The following is a 16316-nucleotide window of genomic DNA, read 5'->3' as shown; positions in this document are numbered from 1 at the left end:
TACTGAATGTTTCCCCAATATCTTCTTTCATTCTTTAAAACACACACACCTTCTCTCAACACCACTTTTCCTCACAATTTTTGGATCTTGTCTGCTGTAACAGGGTTTTTTCTCTAAAGTGTGTTGTACAGTATGTGCTCAGTCCTTTGCTCTTGCTTGGCTAACGCTCTCTTCTTGCTCTAATGCTTGTGTTCTCACTGCTGTCTGAAGTAGCAGCTACTCCATGCGCCACTCTTTAAGTATGCCCACTATGAGGTAAAGTACCAGGTATACCAGACCTCGTCTTCCTCTCTCTCCTTTTCCTCTTTCTTTAAATATCCCACTTGTTGCCATGTCACTGGAAAGTACAGGGCGTCGCAAAAGTCTCCATACATGGGGGAAATGAACACTTTTTAGCAAAATGTAACTTTATTTAGAAGACATCCTCTGCATGATTGCCATTTCTTTGTAAATAAAAAAAAAACATACAGCGTCATCTCCCACTCATGGTGTTATGCATGTAATTGCATGTCCATCACAAACTTGCGACAGCTTCCTGATCCAGCCATGAGAATGATTTCAAATAGGTTCTTCTTTTGTCAAAGGCATTTTTAAAGGCTATCTGGAATTAAAATATATATATATAAATATATAAACAAAGTATTTTTCCCCATGTATGGAGACTTTTGGCTTCTAATGCATTTGTTGTGTAACTATATCTCTATCGAGTACAAATTTCTCTTAATTCTGGGTTTCTTACGTGTTTCAAACATGCATTTGGCTGTTTTGACATTTCTTCCTTTCTTAGGAATTCACCAACATTTAAAAACATGGAGGACAAGATGGTAAGCATGAAAAAGCCACTCGTAATGTAATATATATGGAAAAAGATTTTTAAGAATCTTCTTAGTTGACATGTTGCAATTTTTATTTACTTTATTTTTCCAAGTCCAAGGTAGCTGGAGGAAGCACGAAGGGCGAAGATGCGTAATCGCCACTTGGCAGTGGTTATGAACAGGAAGCACAGATTCATCACCAAAATTGACTGCTGTAACCCAAACTACCCCAAGTCCTTTAAAGCGCTATGCTGAAAACCAAGAGATGACAAACCGTTGAAATAAATAATGCTGAACAGTACTAAAGTCCCAAACTGCTGTTCAAGTCTACAACTACATCTCTGCTGCTTACTTTAAAAGGAGAAACCTTGAACCTTTTGTGGATTTGAAAAAAATCCTCAGTGACTGTGTGTGAATGCATGAGGCACACGACTTGTACTGCTGTTTCGCTTGTTTCAAATGTATAAAAAGGTTTTCAGAATGGTGTCTGCTCTGATATTACTACTGATGTAATTCACTTGTGGTTCCATGCAGCATCATATACATGCCTACACACTGTGGATTAAATGAAAATGCTTCCTTGGTAGTATATGTCCCTCCTGTCACATATGATTAATGAGAATGTAACAGAATGCATACTACATCCCTTATAACTCAGGGCAACAGGTGCTAGCGCTTTGACTATAATGTGATGAATGAACAAATGCCTCATAAACTTTTATGGACTATGAGGTAAATGATTCTGATTAATTAAAATAATTGGTCTTTTTTGGGTTAAATGAAAGACTTCTTTATCTGGGTATTTGGTTAAATTATCTGTTGATCACTTTTTTGTGTTGTTTTCTGGTGTTACTATGGTAAAAAGAAATATTTAGGTACACTTAAACATTAATAAACAACTTTTTGTTTGCTTGGCTGTCCTGAAGTTAGTATCCAGGATGTGCTTGAGAGGTTGACAGTTAGTTTGGTGGAGGAGGAACTAAAATATGTGTTGGGTGGTGTCCATTTTGCCTGGATAAATTATGCAAAGATGTTGACTTCACCCTGAGACTGTTACCTTTATCCCATACACAAATCTGAACAAGTCTAGCTTGTAACATGTGATTTTATTGTATTTAACATTAACATGGTTATAAACATGCTTAAATAAATCTAGAGGTGGAAAACACATGGCTGTAGTAGTGATTTAATTTGAAGGCATCAGTATTTCAATATGGAGTTCCCCGACACACAATTTTCATCCTTCTGGGCAGTTTTTGGACCATTCCTGGATCCCTTTGGGCCCTCTGGGACCACGTTTATCTCCACCCGGCTTATCTAAGCCAGCAAAGGGATTAAGGCCCTGATTTCCGCTCATGTTTGAAAGAAATGTGTGTGGATGTGTAAATGTGAGCGGTGTCAATTACAACTCTAAATGCAACATCCATTGGAAAGACAGCTTCTTTGCAAACCTTTTCAACTAAAGTGTTTCTGTTTTAGATTAAAATACCATGTAAGCAGAGAAGAAACATTTGAAATGTTCATAAACATTTATTTTTACACCAGCAAATCAGATAAATGTATGTTTTCTTTTGGACAGACAATAACCATGCTACAACATAAAAAGGTCCATAGTTTATACTCCATTATTCTGTGTATGTACATGAGACCTTGACCATTTAACTAAGAGTAGCATAGTTTCACAGCCACATCCAAATAACATACCATCTGAAACAAGGACAGTCTTTAAAAACATGACAAAATAAGGTCATAAATAAAATAGAAAAACAACGGATTACCATATCACTATAATTACACACATTTTAAGGAACTGTGTCCTGCCCATGTTACTCCATTGCATTTAACTTAAATGTTGCATTTGCCAACATTTCAATGTAGAACCCTTAAATGGGCAAACCAGTGTAATTTTGTGGAGGGGAAGGGAAATGCACAGGGAAGGACCACAGATGCAAACAACCATCAAAAGCCATCAAGAGCAGGGACACATAAGGGAGGAAAGTGTCAGACACAGAATATCCATCTGCAGAGAACTGTGCTCAAAAGCTCTGAATACAATTGCGAAATGGTTTTTAGCCTTTAAAATCCAAAGAAAGAAGAGTGAACAGGGCTGGTGATGTGGTTAGTGCAGTGCAACATACGCCACTAAACATAGCACAACACCCTGAATTTAGGGTGCATGATTGGCAGGTGATAAAGGTGTATAAAAAAAATAATAAAAAAAGAGAGATGTAGATATGATACGCAGCTTGGCATTGGCATGACTGGTCAGGGAGATGTGCACATGTATGGCAACTTCAAATGGCTGTGTTTTACTGTACAGCAACCGTGAAAATCCAAAATAGGAACTTTACACAACAAAATGTAAACAGAGCACTACCTACACTTAGGACTGATTCTATCATAAAATGTACAGGGTGATTCAAAAAAATATTTTTAACACTCAGTGGTTAAATTGTATACAGTTTTCAGTACTGTTGCCATTTTACTAAAAATGTACTTTTCTTTAGGAGTAAAGAAGAAATGTGTTAGTGGTGTAGTGTTATGCGTGTTAATATTTTTTTAAATCACCCTGTTCATATGCTAAGAATGGAGGAATGTCACACCTTGGCTCAAAGAACATCTGGTAAAAACACTGATAAATTCACTACATAATCTGTACAGGGGTGAAAAACTGTCCATCACTGCTGACAGACATTTCACTCCAACTACAAAGAAAATGAGTTATGACACAATAACATGGTGATGAAATCAAAACACATGGAAACACGATGCTTCAAAAACAGTAAAGCACAGTGAGAAAGAGGGTGTAATGGCGTTCAGATGCCTCATGTCATTTTACACAATTAGTTATTGAAATTTTTCATTACACTGCTGACATTAAATCCTTATCCTATTTTAAATCTGAGGAACACATTGCAGTGAAAGACACTTGCTGCTGAATAAACAACTTCCATCTAGCACAGGTAATTCATTCACAATCACCATGATCTCTTGGCGCAAATAGGGAGGGGAGATGCACTCTAACAAACCATTATCACACATCACCATGAGCAATAACACACGGGAATAAACACAAGCTAACAATTACAAATAAAAAAAAGCACAAAATATACATATACTGTACATACGCATGGGAGGTGTACATTGTATATCTATATAAAAACGTTTTTTTCTTTCCTCTTTACATACACGCTGGGGATGTACAGGCTGATATGATGGAACACAACGTGTTTCAATTGTAAATCCCTTAAAACGTGAGTACAGGGACAATACCAAAGCAAGGTGAGCTAAATAATATGACTGATGCTAGGAATCAGAACGTGCTACGAAGACGAGATCCCAATAGCCTGATCAGGCTGCTACGCACACCAACACCCACACTGCATGACTCTGAATAGTGACTGATACTCATTTTGGTTCATCCTTTTAAATGCTTCAACACACTACTGAAAAATCCAGATGGCAGAAATAAAGATTAAGAAAATATATTTTGGAAATGTGTGTTTGGCAGCATCTTTTGCATCACTTTCATCTATTAAACTCAAATGACTGATGGGGGGGGACGACGACAGTGATGCTAAAGACTAGCATTGCATTTAGTGTTTAGGTTCAGACGTAATAAGACGCAGACACAGAGTGTAGACAGTTAACACAGAGTGGACAGTATACTATATACAAAGGCCTAAAACTATTGATTTAACCTACTTTGTGTCCGATTTCTGTCCCCCCTGAAGTGCAATGGGAAGAATGAAAGCATGCAATGCTGATTGGGGAACAGTGCATGCTATAGGACAGCGAACTAATTTGGCTGGAGAAGAGGCTGATGGAAAGGCAAGTCTGGAAGTCAAAGGCCAAAAAGACGGAGTACAACAAGAGAGAAAATATCTTGTGTTCTTTTTTTTCTTTCTCCAATTAAACTCCTAATTTTCAAGCTACACTGACGTGAATGTATGCCACTCTGGAAGAATGGTGATGGTGGTGGATATGAGAACCGGGTGGGAATGTCTGAAAGAGTTCAGCTTGCATTCCTCTCTCACTGGCTTTTCTCCCTGCCAATGGTGGCTTTTTCTTTTAAGTTGTTGGAGTTGCTCCTCTGCTCGTTCCTCAGACTCAGGGGTGGGAGAAGCATGGCAGCTGGAGAGAGACGGAATTAGTTGAAGCTGGTGTCGGTCCGGTAGGTGGTGTGGTGGCCATCGGATGTTAGCTGGGTGGTCTCTGTGGCTGACGGTTGCAGGACAATGGGCTCGCCTCCACCAGCCTCTGTTTAACCACAAAGAGAACATTTACAATAGCAAAGATTTGAGACTTGGGGCTCCCGAGAGCAATAGAAAAGCATTCGCCCTATTGTCCAGAGATCAGGAGTTTGAATCCTGATGTTGCCACAGCCATCGATGGACAGGAATCCAAGAGAGCAAAATTGCTCATGCTCTCTGGGTTGGAGGGATGGTACATTCTGTCTCCCCTATCAATCACAGCGACACTAGCCAAACGTGGGCATCTGTGCGCTCATGTATGCGGAAGAGGGCAAATAGCGCTTTCCTCGGCGTGTGTTATGCCGCTCCATGACACAGCATGAGCAGCAATTTGAAAAAAATTGTGGTTGGCTGCCTTCACATTGTCTCGGAGAAAGCACGTGATAGCCCTTCACCCTCTCGATTTAGTAGCTGTTGCATGATAAGGGAGAGCTGGCTGGTGGGTGGGAATTGGCAGATGAACAAATTGAGGGAAAATGGGGGGAAAACTTTTGTGAAAAGAAATCTGTGTGTTACTTCATCATAGGACATGTAAAGGATTACAGTTCATGCTTGAATTTAAATGTGCTGCAGCAGAAACTGACTTGCTTCATAATCTGTACTACTAGCACCCTTCAAGAGAAATTATAAAAAACTATTGTACATCCATACATTGTTGATTCAACTGAGATGAATGTACAGATGGGTGACAAATTAAAGGAATAACCAACATAAAGTGTTTTAGTGTTAGGCCATCACAAGCCTCCAGAACAGTTGCAATGCTTCCTGGCATAGATTCTACATGTCTCTGGATCTATAAAGAGGGATGAACAGCGTTCTTCCAAAAGATATTGTTGGTGTTTTGTTGATGGTGATGTGGTGATGGAGAGTGTTGTCTAACACACTGCACCAACATCTCTCATAGATGTTCAACTGAATCGAGATCTGGTGACTGTGAAGACCATAGCATATGATTTGCATCATTTTCATACTCATCAAACCCTTCAGTGACTCTTCGTAACCTGTGGATGTGGGCACTGTCATCCTGAAAGAGACCACTCTCATCAGGATAGAAAAGCTTCATCATAGGAGAACAAAAAAAAAAAACTTTGCATTGATTTGCATTGACTGTTCCCTGTAAGTGGACAATTGGACAAACCATGCCAGCAAAATGCACAACAGAGCTAGTGTTTTTCCTTTAATTTGTCACACGTCTGTATTTGTTATTTCAAAATATAACCAGGACATTCCTCCTTCCATAGGTACTATATTCTAAACAACTATGAGGGTTTTTAAAAAAAAAAAAAAAAAACTATTTGCACAATTCTCAAGTGTAGTGAACGAAGAAACCCCGATTAAGTGCATGTGGAAAATACTGTGTGATTGCCCTAAAAACACATGACTTGGTAAAGCATTATAATAGATACCCATGTGAATGTTGAGAGACAGGAAAGGGGGGAGAAAACACGGTCACATTAATTTGCACCAAAGGCATTTCTAAAGTTTTCTAAATTGTCTGTATTATGCACATATCACAATGAGCAAATTATATTTCTTTTTATTAACCAGTGTTGAAATCCACACCAGACTTGGTGTGATGTTTTGAACGTCTTAAAATTTAGTTCATAGGATTGAGGTCACCTTCATACTGTTCCCACACTCAGTTAAAGAGCAAGATCCTGCAGAATGATTAAACTGGTCATTACAAGGTTATCTACAGCTGGTGTAAAGCACCACATACAACACAATATCAATATAGTTTTCTATGATCATATCACCATTTGTGATGCAAACATCTAGGTTTATAGGAACGAAACCTGGTAGAAACAGTCATGCTGTGTTCATTTAGCCTGGATCTGTTCAGATGCGAGAGTTTTAACATAAAGAAGACATTTTATTACAGACACTATCACACTGTAAAATTAACACTGAGCGATTTCATAAAAGAGTTTAAACAGACTACAAAACTGGAACGTGTCCACAGCGCAAGTTACAGTGTGGCATCTAACCTCTCTCGTCAGACTGCAGCTGGGCCTCCAGGTCTTCAGGAGAGACGTAGAACTCCTGATCCTGTCCCTCAGGTGGCCGTGGTTTACACTTCCCACAGCAACAGTTACAGCAACAACACAGACAGCAGCAGAAATAGCAGCCTGTAGCCAAGCCGCAGAACACAAAGAGAGCCTGCAGAGGGAGACCGAAAACACCACAGAACAGGGAGCAGGCTTATTCCAGAAACCAGAAACAGAGTAATCCATAAGCAGGTGATATATTAACTAAGTATATAATGTATTAAAAAAGATGCACTACTAATAGCTAAGGTGTGAAACAATAAGCTCCTTAAACATACTGCCTTTTTGTTGATGTGAAATAAACATTCAATAAGCAAACAAACATGCAAAATAAATACATACACGCTATTATGGTAAATATCAGGAAATGAAAGCTGAAATCATGTTCTGTTCTCAGATCTCTTCAGTGGATATCAAAAACAAAAGAATTGGCCTTGCCATTCCAATACTTTCTGAGGGGACTAAATAAACTTTCCAGACATTTCTTATGCATAGTCTGACCTTGGCCCACCAGCTGGACAGGACAAAGTAAGTGTTGACGTTCTCCTCTCCAAACTGCTCGGCCACGTAGAGCCCCAGGGAGCCGTACTTGTCATAAATGTTGCGTTTGGTAGGGTCGTTCAGGATGGCATGGGCATTGTTGATCTCTTTAAACTTGTCCGCTGCCTCAGGATTGTCTGGGTTCTTGTCAGGGTGGTATTTCAGGGCCAGTTTCCTTTGAGAAAGAGGTGGACAATTGCTAGTGTTACAAACTACTGTATATATGTTGGTCAACTGGAGTGTAGGGCTGGCATGAAATCCTGAACTGGTATGGGTTTGAATTTGAAATCATTTCCAAATCAGCATACTGACATTTTATTTCATGAACAACTGTTATGTTGACTGACACGGTTAGCTAGACAATGATTGCATTAGCTCATTATCAGCTATCTGTATGGGTGTGCACAGTGCATCCCTACTGTCAAGTATGGTTTAGTCAATTTTACAGACATTTCACACTCACCTGTAAGACTTCTTGATGTCATCATTAGTGGCCAGTTTGTCGACACCCAGCACATGATAGAGGGATTCTCCAGAGGTGGAGAGGGTGCGCTGCCTCTGCTGTTCAGTCATGGTGATTTACGCTCTTAACAATCTGCAAAACAAGAAATCCGCTTAATAAAAGCAGTTATTAATAATTTATATAGATCTTAAACATGCACACACATACATATATATGCATATGTGTGTGTGAATTATATATGTAGATATATTTTTGAAGGCACCAATGATAAAACGATTAGAGTCACATTGTGCTTGATTTCCAAAATTTGAATTTAGAACTTCAGACCTTATGTCATAATAGTTGAGAACAGAGAAAATCTTGATATGTTCACTAGACCCATTCATAGTCTTTAGGAAGACACCAAAAGTTATCAGTCATTGTTTACATTGTGCTAATTGAAGCATGAAAAAATGCTTGTGCGGACTCTGATCTTTCTTTTGTGGGTATTCACAGTAATACAGTGATGAACTTATTAACTGAATTACTAATTTATTCAACTGAGCATCATCATCATCATCATCATCACCACTTAAATACTGAAAACTTACAGAATATACATTATACATCAATCTCAACTTGAATATTATCCACAATTCCCCGGTGACTTGATTCATAACACATTGTTTCTTGGCTTTTTGTGGCTTACTTCCATGTATCTGTCTATTCTTTGGTTTATCAGTCTGTTGAGGATACTCATCCATGTTGTTTGATCTAGTACTGAAGTTTGCTGAGAACAATTACTAATGAGATATGTTGAAGAAATTTGACAGTAAGTTAACAATGAAATTCACGCAGCTAGGCGTCCGCCATTACTCAAAGCCTATTGGCTGATTTCGGTCATGTGACTGGATTGTGATCATTTTCTCACAGTAGGCTATGGACTCTGATCATTTTGTCATAGCATGGCTTTATTTTAAATGGAAAATTCTGTGACCCTGATCTTTCTATCATCCAAGTACATTTATGAGATCATTCTTCAATGCTCAATCAACAGCTGTGGATGCACAACTCCAAAAAAAAAGTTGTGTGACTCTGATCTTTTTTCCCCATTGTGGTCTTCATTCATTCATTCATTCATTCATTTTATTTATTTATATATGTGCGCACACACAACATACATTCCTGCTACACTAACTGCCTTGTTTGTAGACATTTATAGTTTTGAGAAGGAATGATCTGATGTGTGTCACATATGGTAAAGAGTACTGCAGTGTTAATACTTTTAATTAGCAGTTTAGGGGTTAACGTTAATAATCTTGACTTATTTTAAAAGCACTGTTTAGTAGAGTAACATGTACGCCTGCCATACAAATTAAAAACTTAATGCTGTACTTGATGTAACTACTGAACATTTTATACTATTTTATATATGCTAACTATAGGGTGTACATACTGTACATTTGTAGAATATCAAATTCAGTCAATCAAGTCTACATTTTACACTGTGTCTCCTTCCAATAATTTATAGATTCAGGAGGAGTGAAACGGGAACTCTGTATTGCCTTTGAGAAAACTGAACCTCCGATTTATGTTGAAACACAAAACATCGTCTTAAATTTGCATGATAATGCAGGCAAATGAGCTGTGAATGTTTATTCCCAAACAAAGCTAGTCAGCTACGCGACGGCTGTTAGAACATATGTCACAGTTCAAATGCTTTTCAAATGTTTATGATATTAATGTCCTCCAATGCAAATTATTCATGACGAACCGACTCATTTAGCCCCAACAAGCACTTCGTAGTTAAGGTGACTAAATGACCTTTGATTAACTTGATGTAAGAGGAAAAACTCTGAATAAGTGCTATGAATGGCACTCTTTAGTCAAATTTGGTTAAAAAGAGAGAAAAAACATCAGTATGGATAAATAAATAAAAACAAAAGTGACTGTTTGGTTAGGAAAACCACACAATTGTCATCATTTTGAAAAAGCCTATAAGTGGCTGCTATGGCAGTACTGTAACTCCTCTCTCTCTCTCTCTCTCTCTCTCTCTCTCTCTCTCTCTCTCTCTCTCTCTCTCTCTATATATATATATATATATATAATATGGAAAAAAGATCAAATCTGGATAACTCTTACTTTGGCACTTTGATATAATTGATACGAACTATGTTCAGATTTACAGTATTAGCCTACATAACAGGTTCACCCTCCATGTGCACTTCCCATTAATAAAACAATAATCTCCCATTAGAATCTGGGTGCAGACAATTAATAAGTACTTAAACATAACGATTTAGGGATTTAATGGAGCACTGCCAACAGTGGTTAAAGTGTAGTAAAATGCAAGAATATATCTCTTTTCCTGTATTTAATAACTCATTTTCAATTTATCCCGCAGTATTGTATCTGCCAATCAATGCCAAGAGGCGTTTCTTTAATGTATATGTTTTAAGAATAAGCTCACTAAGAAATGTTTTGTCCCACTTAAAAGAACTGTTTGTAATATTTTTTGCGATTACGGCCCCAGAGCTCTGGTAATTTCATGTGGGCACATAACAGACAACTCCAAGACTCTGTTGTGAGTTATATACACTGATGAGTGTGCTTATCACTCCAATAGCATCCATGAAATGTGGCCAAGAACCTTTCCCTGATCAATATGAAGAATGAAACAGCACGAAGCCTCAATAGTGCAAATCAACAGCAATGTGAGAACATAGACTCTACTGATAATCATAGCTGTCCTCCTTTCTGTCAGTGAGACAAAGGCAGCTATTACTGAGGGTTTCCCTGAAATAAATGCAAGATCCAACCTTACTATAGCCGCACATGAGAACATTCAGCTTCGGTTTCTTCGTAATAAAAATTAGTGGAACAACAGTGGAATAATTTTCTCCAGCTGGCATTTCTCAGTGTTCTTGCTTACATGAGCCAAACTCTGCAAAACAACAGTGTAGGCTACTAAAATCTGGAACAAATCTTTTAAAAGCTCCAAAGTGTATTTTGTAATCAACATTTCCAGAGAAGAACCCGCAGCTTGCAGCGTCAATATAGTGTACATCAGTGCGAGATTTAAACACTGAAGCCACTTAAATTAATTAGAGGTTTAAATGGAGGACTGATCAATACTGCATTAAACTATAGCAGAAGGTTCTTCTCAGTCTCTGGTCATGATAAAATTGTATATCTTCATCACCTGTGCCCACTATCAGTATATTCAGCACTAGCTTGCAGCAGGGGTGTTTCTAGAGTTTGATCGCTACTAGGGCACAGGCCCCCAAGAATTTTACAAAACTACTGGGAGGGTCCAATGAGAACATTTGTTGTTGTTTTTTTTGCAAAAAACACCACCACCACCAAAGCATTCAATTCTGGTGACTTTGGGAGTAAGTGTTTATTTAATCATATTATGTAGCAAACATTAATGTACGTATGTGCTGCAGACCATTTCATAAGTTCAATTTTACATTTTAATTTACTGTAAAGGGTTTTGCTTAAATTGCCTACATAAACTTTTTGTAGTTATCAAAACTGTTTGGTTACTGTTTGGTTGATGACAAACTCCATATTTTTATTCCTTGTTTTACTATGGTCATTTTTAAACAATTACTAACATTAACTTCATCAGTGCATGTTATTAAGTCTGCATGTTATTTGACACTTATCTAATTACTATTCACGTTCCTGAAATAAATACACACCGTTATACACTCCGTTCAAAAAGACAAGAGAAGAAATGATTTTTTTGAAACACAAAGCTGGCACTCGAAATCACATCATAATGATACAGAGGTGACTTGTGAAATAACCTGTATATAAAAACAACAAATATATAAACATTTTCATTATATTTAAAATCCACCCTCACCGATCCTAGTTCATCAGAGCCCCAAAAACAAATGAATCATGTTTTGTTTACACAAATATCAGAAAATATACTGGAAGAGGCCACTGAAACTGTGAAATTAGCTACTAAACCAGGGATGGGTGACTCTGGTCTTGAGGGCCACTGCACTGTCCTGTAGAGTTCGGCTTCATCCTTAATCAAACAGACCTGAAAAATCTAACCAAAGTCTTCAGGATTACTTGAAAATTACACGCAGGTGTATTTGATTATCATTTTTGTGAGTAAACTAACTAACTAGCCCTCTAAATGAACAAATCACATCAAAAAGTTTTCACCGATGATGATTATGGCGACATGGTTTGTGGCAGAATGCCAAGTTAGAAGAGATAAGCAAGCAATCTTTTAGCAGTTAACAAGCTAACATTATTGATGAAATCTGTGCCAAATAAATTAGATCTGGAAAACAGGATGTCCTCATTCAGCAATATTTTCCTGGGGCTAGAGCCCATCTAGCGATGCCCCTGGCTTGCAGTTTTTATGAAAGATGAGCTGGACATGTCATGGTGCTGCACGGTTTGTGCTTTAGCGCACTGTGGCATGCTACATAGCGTTAAAGGTGTAAATAGCTGGATTATGACAAATATATGACACTAGATTATGACAAATTCAAAAATAATTAAAGGCAATTTTAATCAGGAATGCACCAACAGCAATGCATCAATCTCAATAAAAGTACATGTATTTTTGGTACTCGTTAATACCAATACTGATACAGAAATAAGTAATCAACTCGATCATGGACATCACGTCACGTCGCATTTTACTGAGCTCCGTTTCCTTGCTTTACATCGTGGCCATGAAAGACACGCATGTGTATGAACCAGGCTTGTTAATGTTAGCCAGGTGTTTATAAATAAAGTGCATTCACTAGCCTCACTAGTTACATTTGACTGGCTAGGTAGGGGTTGTAAAGAGCAGGTTTTGCTTTCAAGTAAGAATCCCTCAAGGTCAGCAACCTATAGTGGCTGATCATCAGGAACAACTCACTGTTTAAGAGTTTATTTAATTTTAATTCACCTAGACATTTTTCTCTCCTAGCCAGCATTCAAGGTAGAGTCTCTTGCTGTTGTATGCTACTAGCAATTAACCCCTTGTGCTTGAGTTTTATGTTTAGGATGTTTTATCAGATTACTTGTATTTTAAGAAGTTGCTATAGCTCCTTGATATTTTTACAGAACACAGGTTGTAGCCGGTGTTGCTTTGATTGCTATTATTAATCATGAAATAAGTCCAGATTGCTGGCATTCTGTGCCATCTGTTCATTAGCATGACGTTTTACGAAACATAGTATCAGACGCTGGTACCGGAGCATTTTAGAAATTTTTTTTTTTTTTTTTTTAAATATCACAGACATCAGTATAGGACAGAAACCCATTCGCAGTATCTGCAACGATGCATCCCTAACCTTAATTTTTATTTAGTTTTATTATCAACGTACTTTACTATAAGTATCAAGTTCTTGTTTTAGGTGCACAGAGCCACCTACTGTAGTGGAGCTCCAAGCCACTCGCATATGATCAGTAAGTAAGTGAAAATGCCTTATCAAGGCTTGCTTAGCTGGCGGTCTGGCAAAAACAATCAGAATCAGTTTAAATGGGTTCAAGAGGATGCTTTAATTAAAAAATAATAATAATAAAGGAAAATGGATAAAGTAATAGATTGTGTAGTGTCGAAATAGCCTTAGAGAGTTCCCACAGTGTGTTTACGAAATGTGCTTTTCCTGTCCGCTTACAAATCCAAGATCAACCAATATGATAAGAAGAATAAGAAGATTTACCCATGATTCATCTGCTGATTCACCCTTTTCTCATGAACTGCTCAGTTTATTTAGCCTTTCATTAGAGATCACTTTACCCTATATGAACTTAACCGGTAGAGGTGCCTTCTTTCTGAGATTGCTAAACAGTAAATAGGTCAATATCCTAAAGCCTGCCTAGACTGAAACTGAAGTACAGCAGTGAAAGATGGCACTACAGTTACTCAGTATGTATCATACTTTTGTACATAGGTGAAGCAAGGCCATTATAAACCACCCTGGTAAGTCTACTTGAGATTACTTAGCAAATCAATGCAGTTTGCAGTGAGCGTGATGATCCGAGCGTTTAGTGACATTTTACATCATGCTGGTGATCATGAGCCTCATAGCACCAGTGCAAAGCTAAAGAAGCACAATGTCTTGGCTTGGCTCATCGACTATATACGAGATAAACTGAAAATCCGTTCCTTTAACAAGTGTGGACTGTATACAGTTATAGAGAAAGAAAGGTTTCAATTAACACTATAAGGTTACTTAAATTTGTCCCTCTATATAGAACCCTCATTGAGGTAGCTAGGAACTCATAACAGTCCTTGCAAAATCTAGTGTCTAGAACCGTACCACGACGCTAGTTGTATGTCTGGCATGGCTTGGGCTCATTTCCAATTAGCACAAGAGGTTCTCGTGCCTGTCCACTGTGCAGCCTTCCGCTGACTCCCCTGTTTCAGCTGGTTTACTCAGCACTGCCAGCCTCTGACCAATGCAACGCATGACCGTGATGGTGCACGAGCCTGGAAAAGAAGCCTCGACAACGGGGAATTTAACAAGACTCAAAAATTTGCACTGCATCCAAGACACTAACAGGAGAGAAATTATAAACATGTGCAAACGTTCCCAGACTTTGTGTGCCGTGCGTTTTAGTGAGATATGAATGTGTGCATGTGAGACCAGCTCCCAGATATACAGGTCAGGAGACGTGAACATAAATTTAGCTCAGTGCACAACACTATGTACCCTATCTGTCTACATATTATTACATACATATTATACATGTATGTGTGTATTGAAGGAAAACTCACAAGATATGTCTGTAAAAACAAAAAACTAAAAAAAGACCCCAGAATTGTTGCAATATTTCTCCCATAAGCATCACCAAGCAATCTTTATATTATCTATATATTACAGTATATTAATATATATAGATGACAATCTCTTATGGCAGAAATGCATGCTGAGGATACTAGTAAAGCTTAAAGGCAACATTTCTGATCAGGGAACACGGATGTACCGTTTCAGGTGGAGTCAGACCCAGAAAACAGTTTAGCTACACGTCGAGGCGCAGATTATAGGCTGAATAAATAAATAAAGATAAAAACCGCGTTTCGCCTTTATCCTGCATCGAAGAGGAGGAGAAGCGTGAAACGGCCTCGCCATTCATTAGACACGGACTAGTGAGCGCCGCTGGTCTGAAATCACGACCAGTCATTGTGGTGAAAATAAAATGTAAGCAAATATCCCCGGGTATTGTAGCGGTTTAGAAGAACTGACTTCAAATCGACATTTTCTGACGGATTACTACAACGCTTAGATTAAGAGTCGCTAATCTCCATTTTGCTAGTCACCGCATCATATGAACAGTGCACTGGCTAGCAGCGCTCTCCATAGCATCCATATTGGTTAGCCTGTTAGCTTGAACTTCCTCTGCACGGGATAAAGCAATATCATAGGACATTACAGAACCAATACATGGCCATAACGGTGAAAACGCTACGTTTTCGTGTATAAAAACTGCCAAGAAAAGACGGCGACTTACCCTTTTGTCGGCTTCGACAAACTGCGTCTCGGTTTAATTTCAGTGCAGTAACAGTGGCGTTAAATTCGTGGTCGCATCCCCGTGAGCCGCGCGCGCCTACGTGAACGCTCAAATGCAGCAGGAGAAGGGTCTCGCGCGACTCCGCCCACCAACAATCGCGTAGCTGCGTGCGCGTACCCGCCAAACTAAAGCGAGGTGAAGACTGTACTAACCAGGATTGGGGAATAACGGAGTACATGTAACGGCGTGCATGTAACGGCGTACATGTAACCAAGTGTAAAGTGTTCATCTAGGTGTCAGGTATAATGCACACCTCTTAGATTTTTGATATTTAACAAAATAAACTATTAAATCATATATAAATTTTGTCATGTATTTTATTACTGCATGGGCTCATACACAAAATATACCATAATTTAAAGCTCAATAGCATTTGAAGGGAATGACTTACAGTCAAGGACGTAACCATGGTGTGGACATGGGGGAGGATATGCAAGTGAATGTAACGTTAATGGTCAAAAACTGGAACTGACGTTAGCCTAGCCTACTTCGTGGGTGTGCAAATATCAAAAGTTAATTGACGTTCTTAAGAACAAACCAAGCCATGGTATGATGCGTTCTATACTAAGCTAAGGCCGACTGAGCTGCTAAAATATATCAACGAACTTGCGTTGAGTATGGGCGCAACCACGTGTACAGTTGGAGGGGCGAACACACCTATTTTCCTTAACAAACG

The 16316-nt window shown here is 38.5% G+C and overlaps 2 protein-coding genes across 9 annotated transcripts in view; one reads left to right on the top strand and one right to left on the bottom strand.

Annotated features, from left to right (window-relative positions):
• The window catches only part of tpd52l2a (tpd52 like 2a), a 16733-nt gene extending 14750 nt beyond the window's left edge, over positions 1-1983 (top strand). For 4 of the 8 annotated variants that reach the window (XM_047155603.2, XM_017468265.3, XM_017468269.2 and 1 more), the window contains 3 exons: positions 214-255; positions 788-824; positions 929-1983. In XM_047155603.2, coding sequence (XP_047011559.1) covers positions 214-255; positions 788-824; positions 929-970 — 121 coding nt within the window. In that variant the 3' untranslated portion in view covers positions 971-1983. The remainder of the gene's footprint in view (positions 1-213; positions 256-787; positions 825-928) is intronic. The other 4 variants (XM_047155605.1, XM_017468267.2, XM_053680317.1 and 1 more) reach the window with 1 other exon arrangement.
• On the bottom strand, positions 1035-15715 carry dnajc5aa (DnaJ (Hsp40) homolog, subfamily C, member 5aa). Its single transcript, XM_017468270.3, has 5 exons — positions 15581-15715; positions 8120-8251; positions 7618-7831; positions 7057-7228; positions 1035-5075 (listed from the first exon to the last, which is right to left on the bottom strand). The coding sequence occupies exons 2-5, from the start codon at positions 8227-8229 to the stop codon at positions 4966-4968; spliced, it is 606 nt and encodes a 201-aa protein (XP_017323759.1). The 5' UTR covers positions 8230-8251; positions 15581-15715; the 3' UTR covers positions 1035-4965.
• Between the last annotated feature and the right edge of the window lie 601 nt (positions 15716-16316).

The sequence above is a fragment of the Ictalurus punctatus genome, chromosome 5 (genome assembly GCF_001660625.3).
Source record: "Ictalurus punctatus breed USDA103 chromosome 5, Coco_2.0, whole genome shotgun sequence".
Classification (NCBI taxonomy): domain Eukaryota; kingdom Metazoa; phylum Chordata; class Actinopteri; order Siluriformes; family Ictaluridae; genus Ictalurus; species Ictalurus punctatus.
The sequence above is the reverse complement of the archived record's forward strand: the minus strand, read 5'-3'. Positions and strand labels throughout refer to the sequence as shown.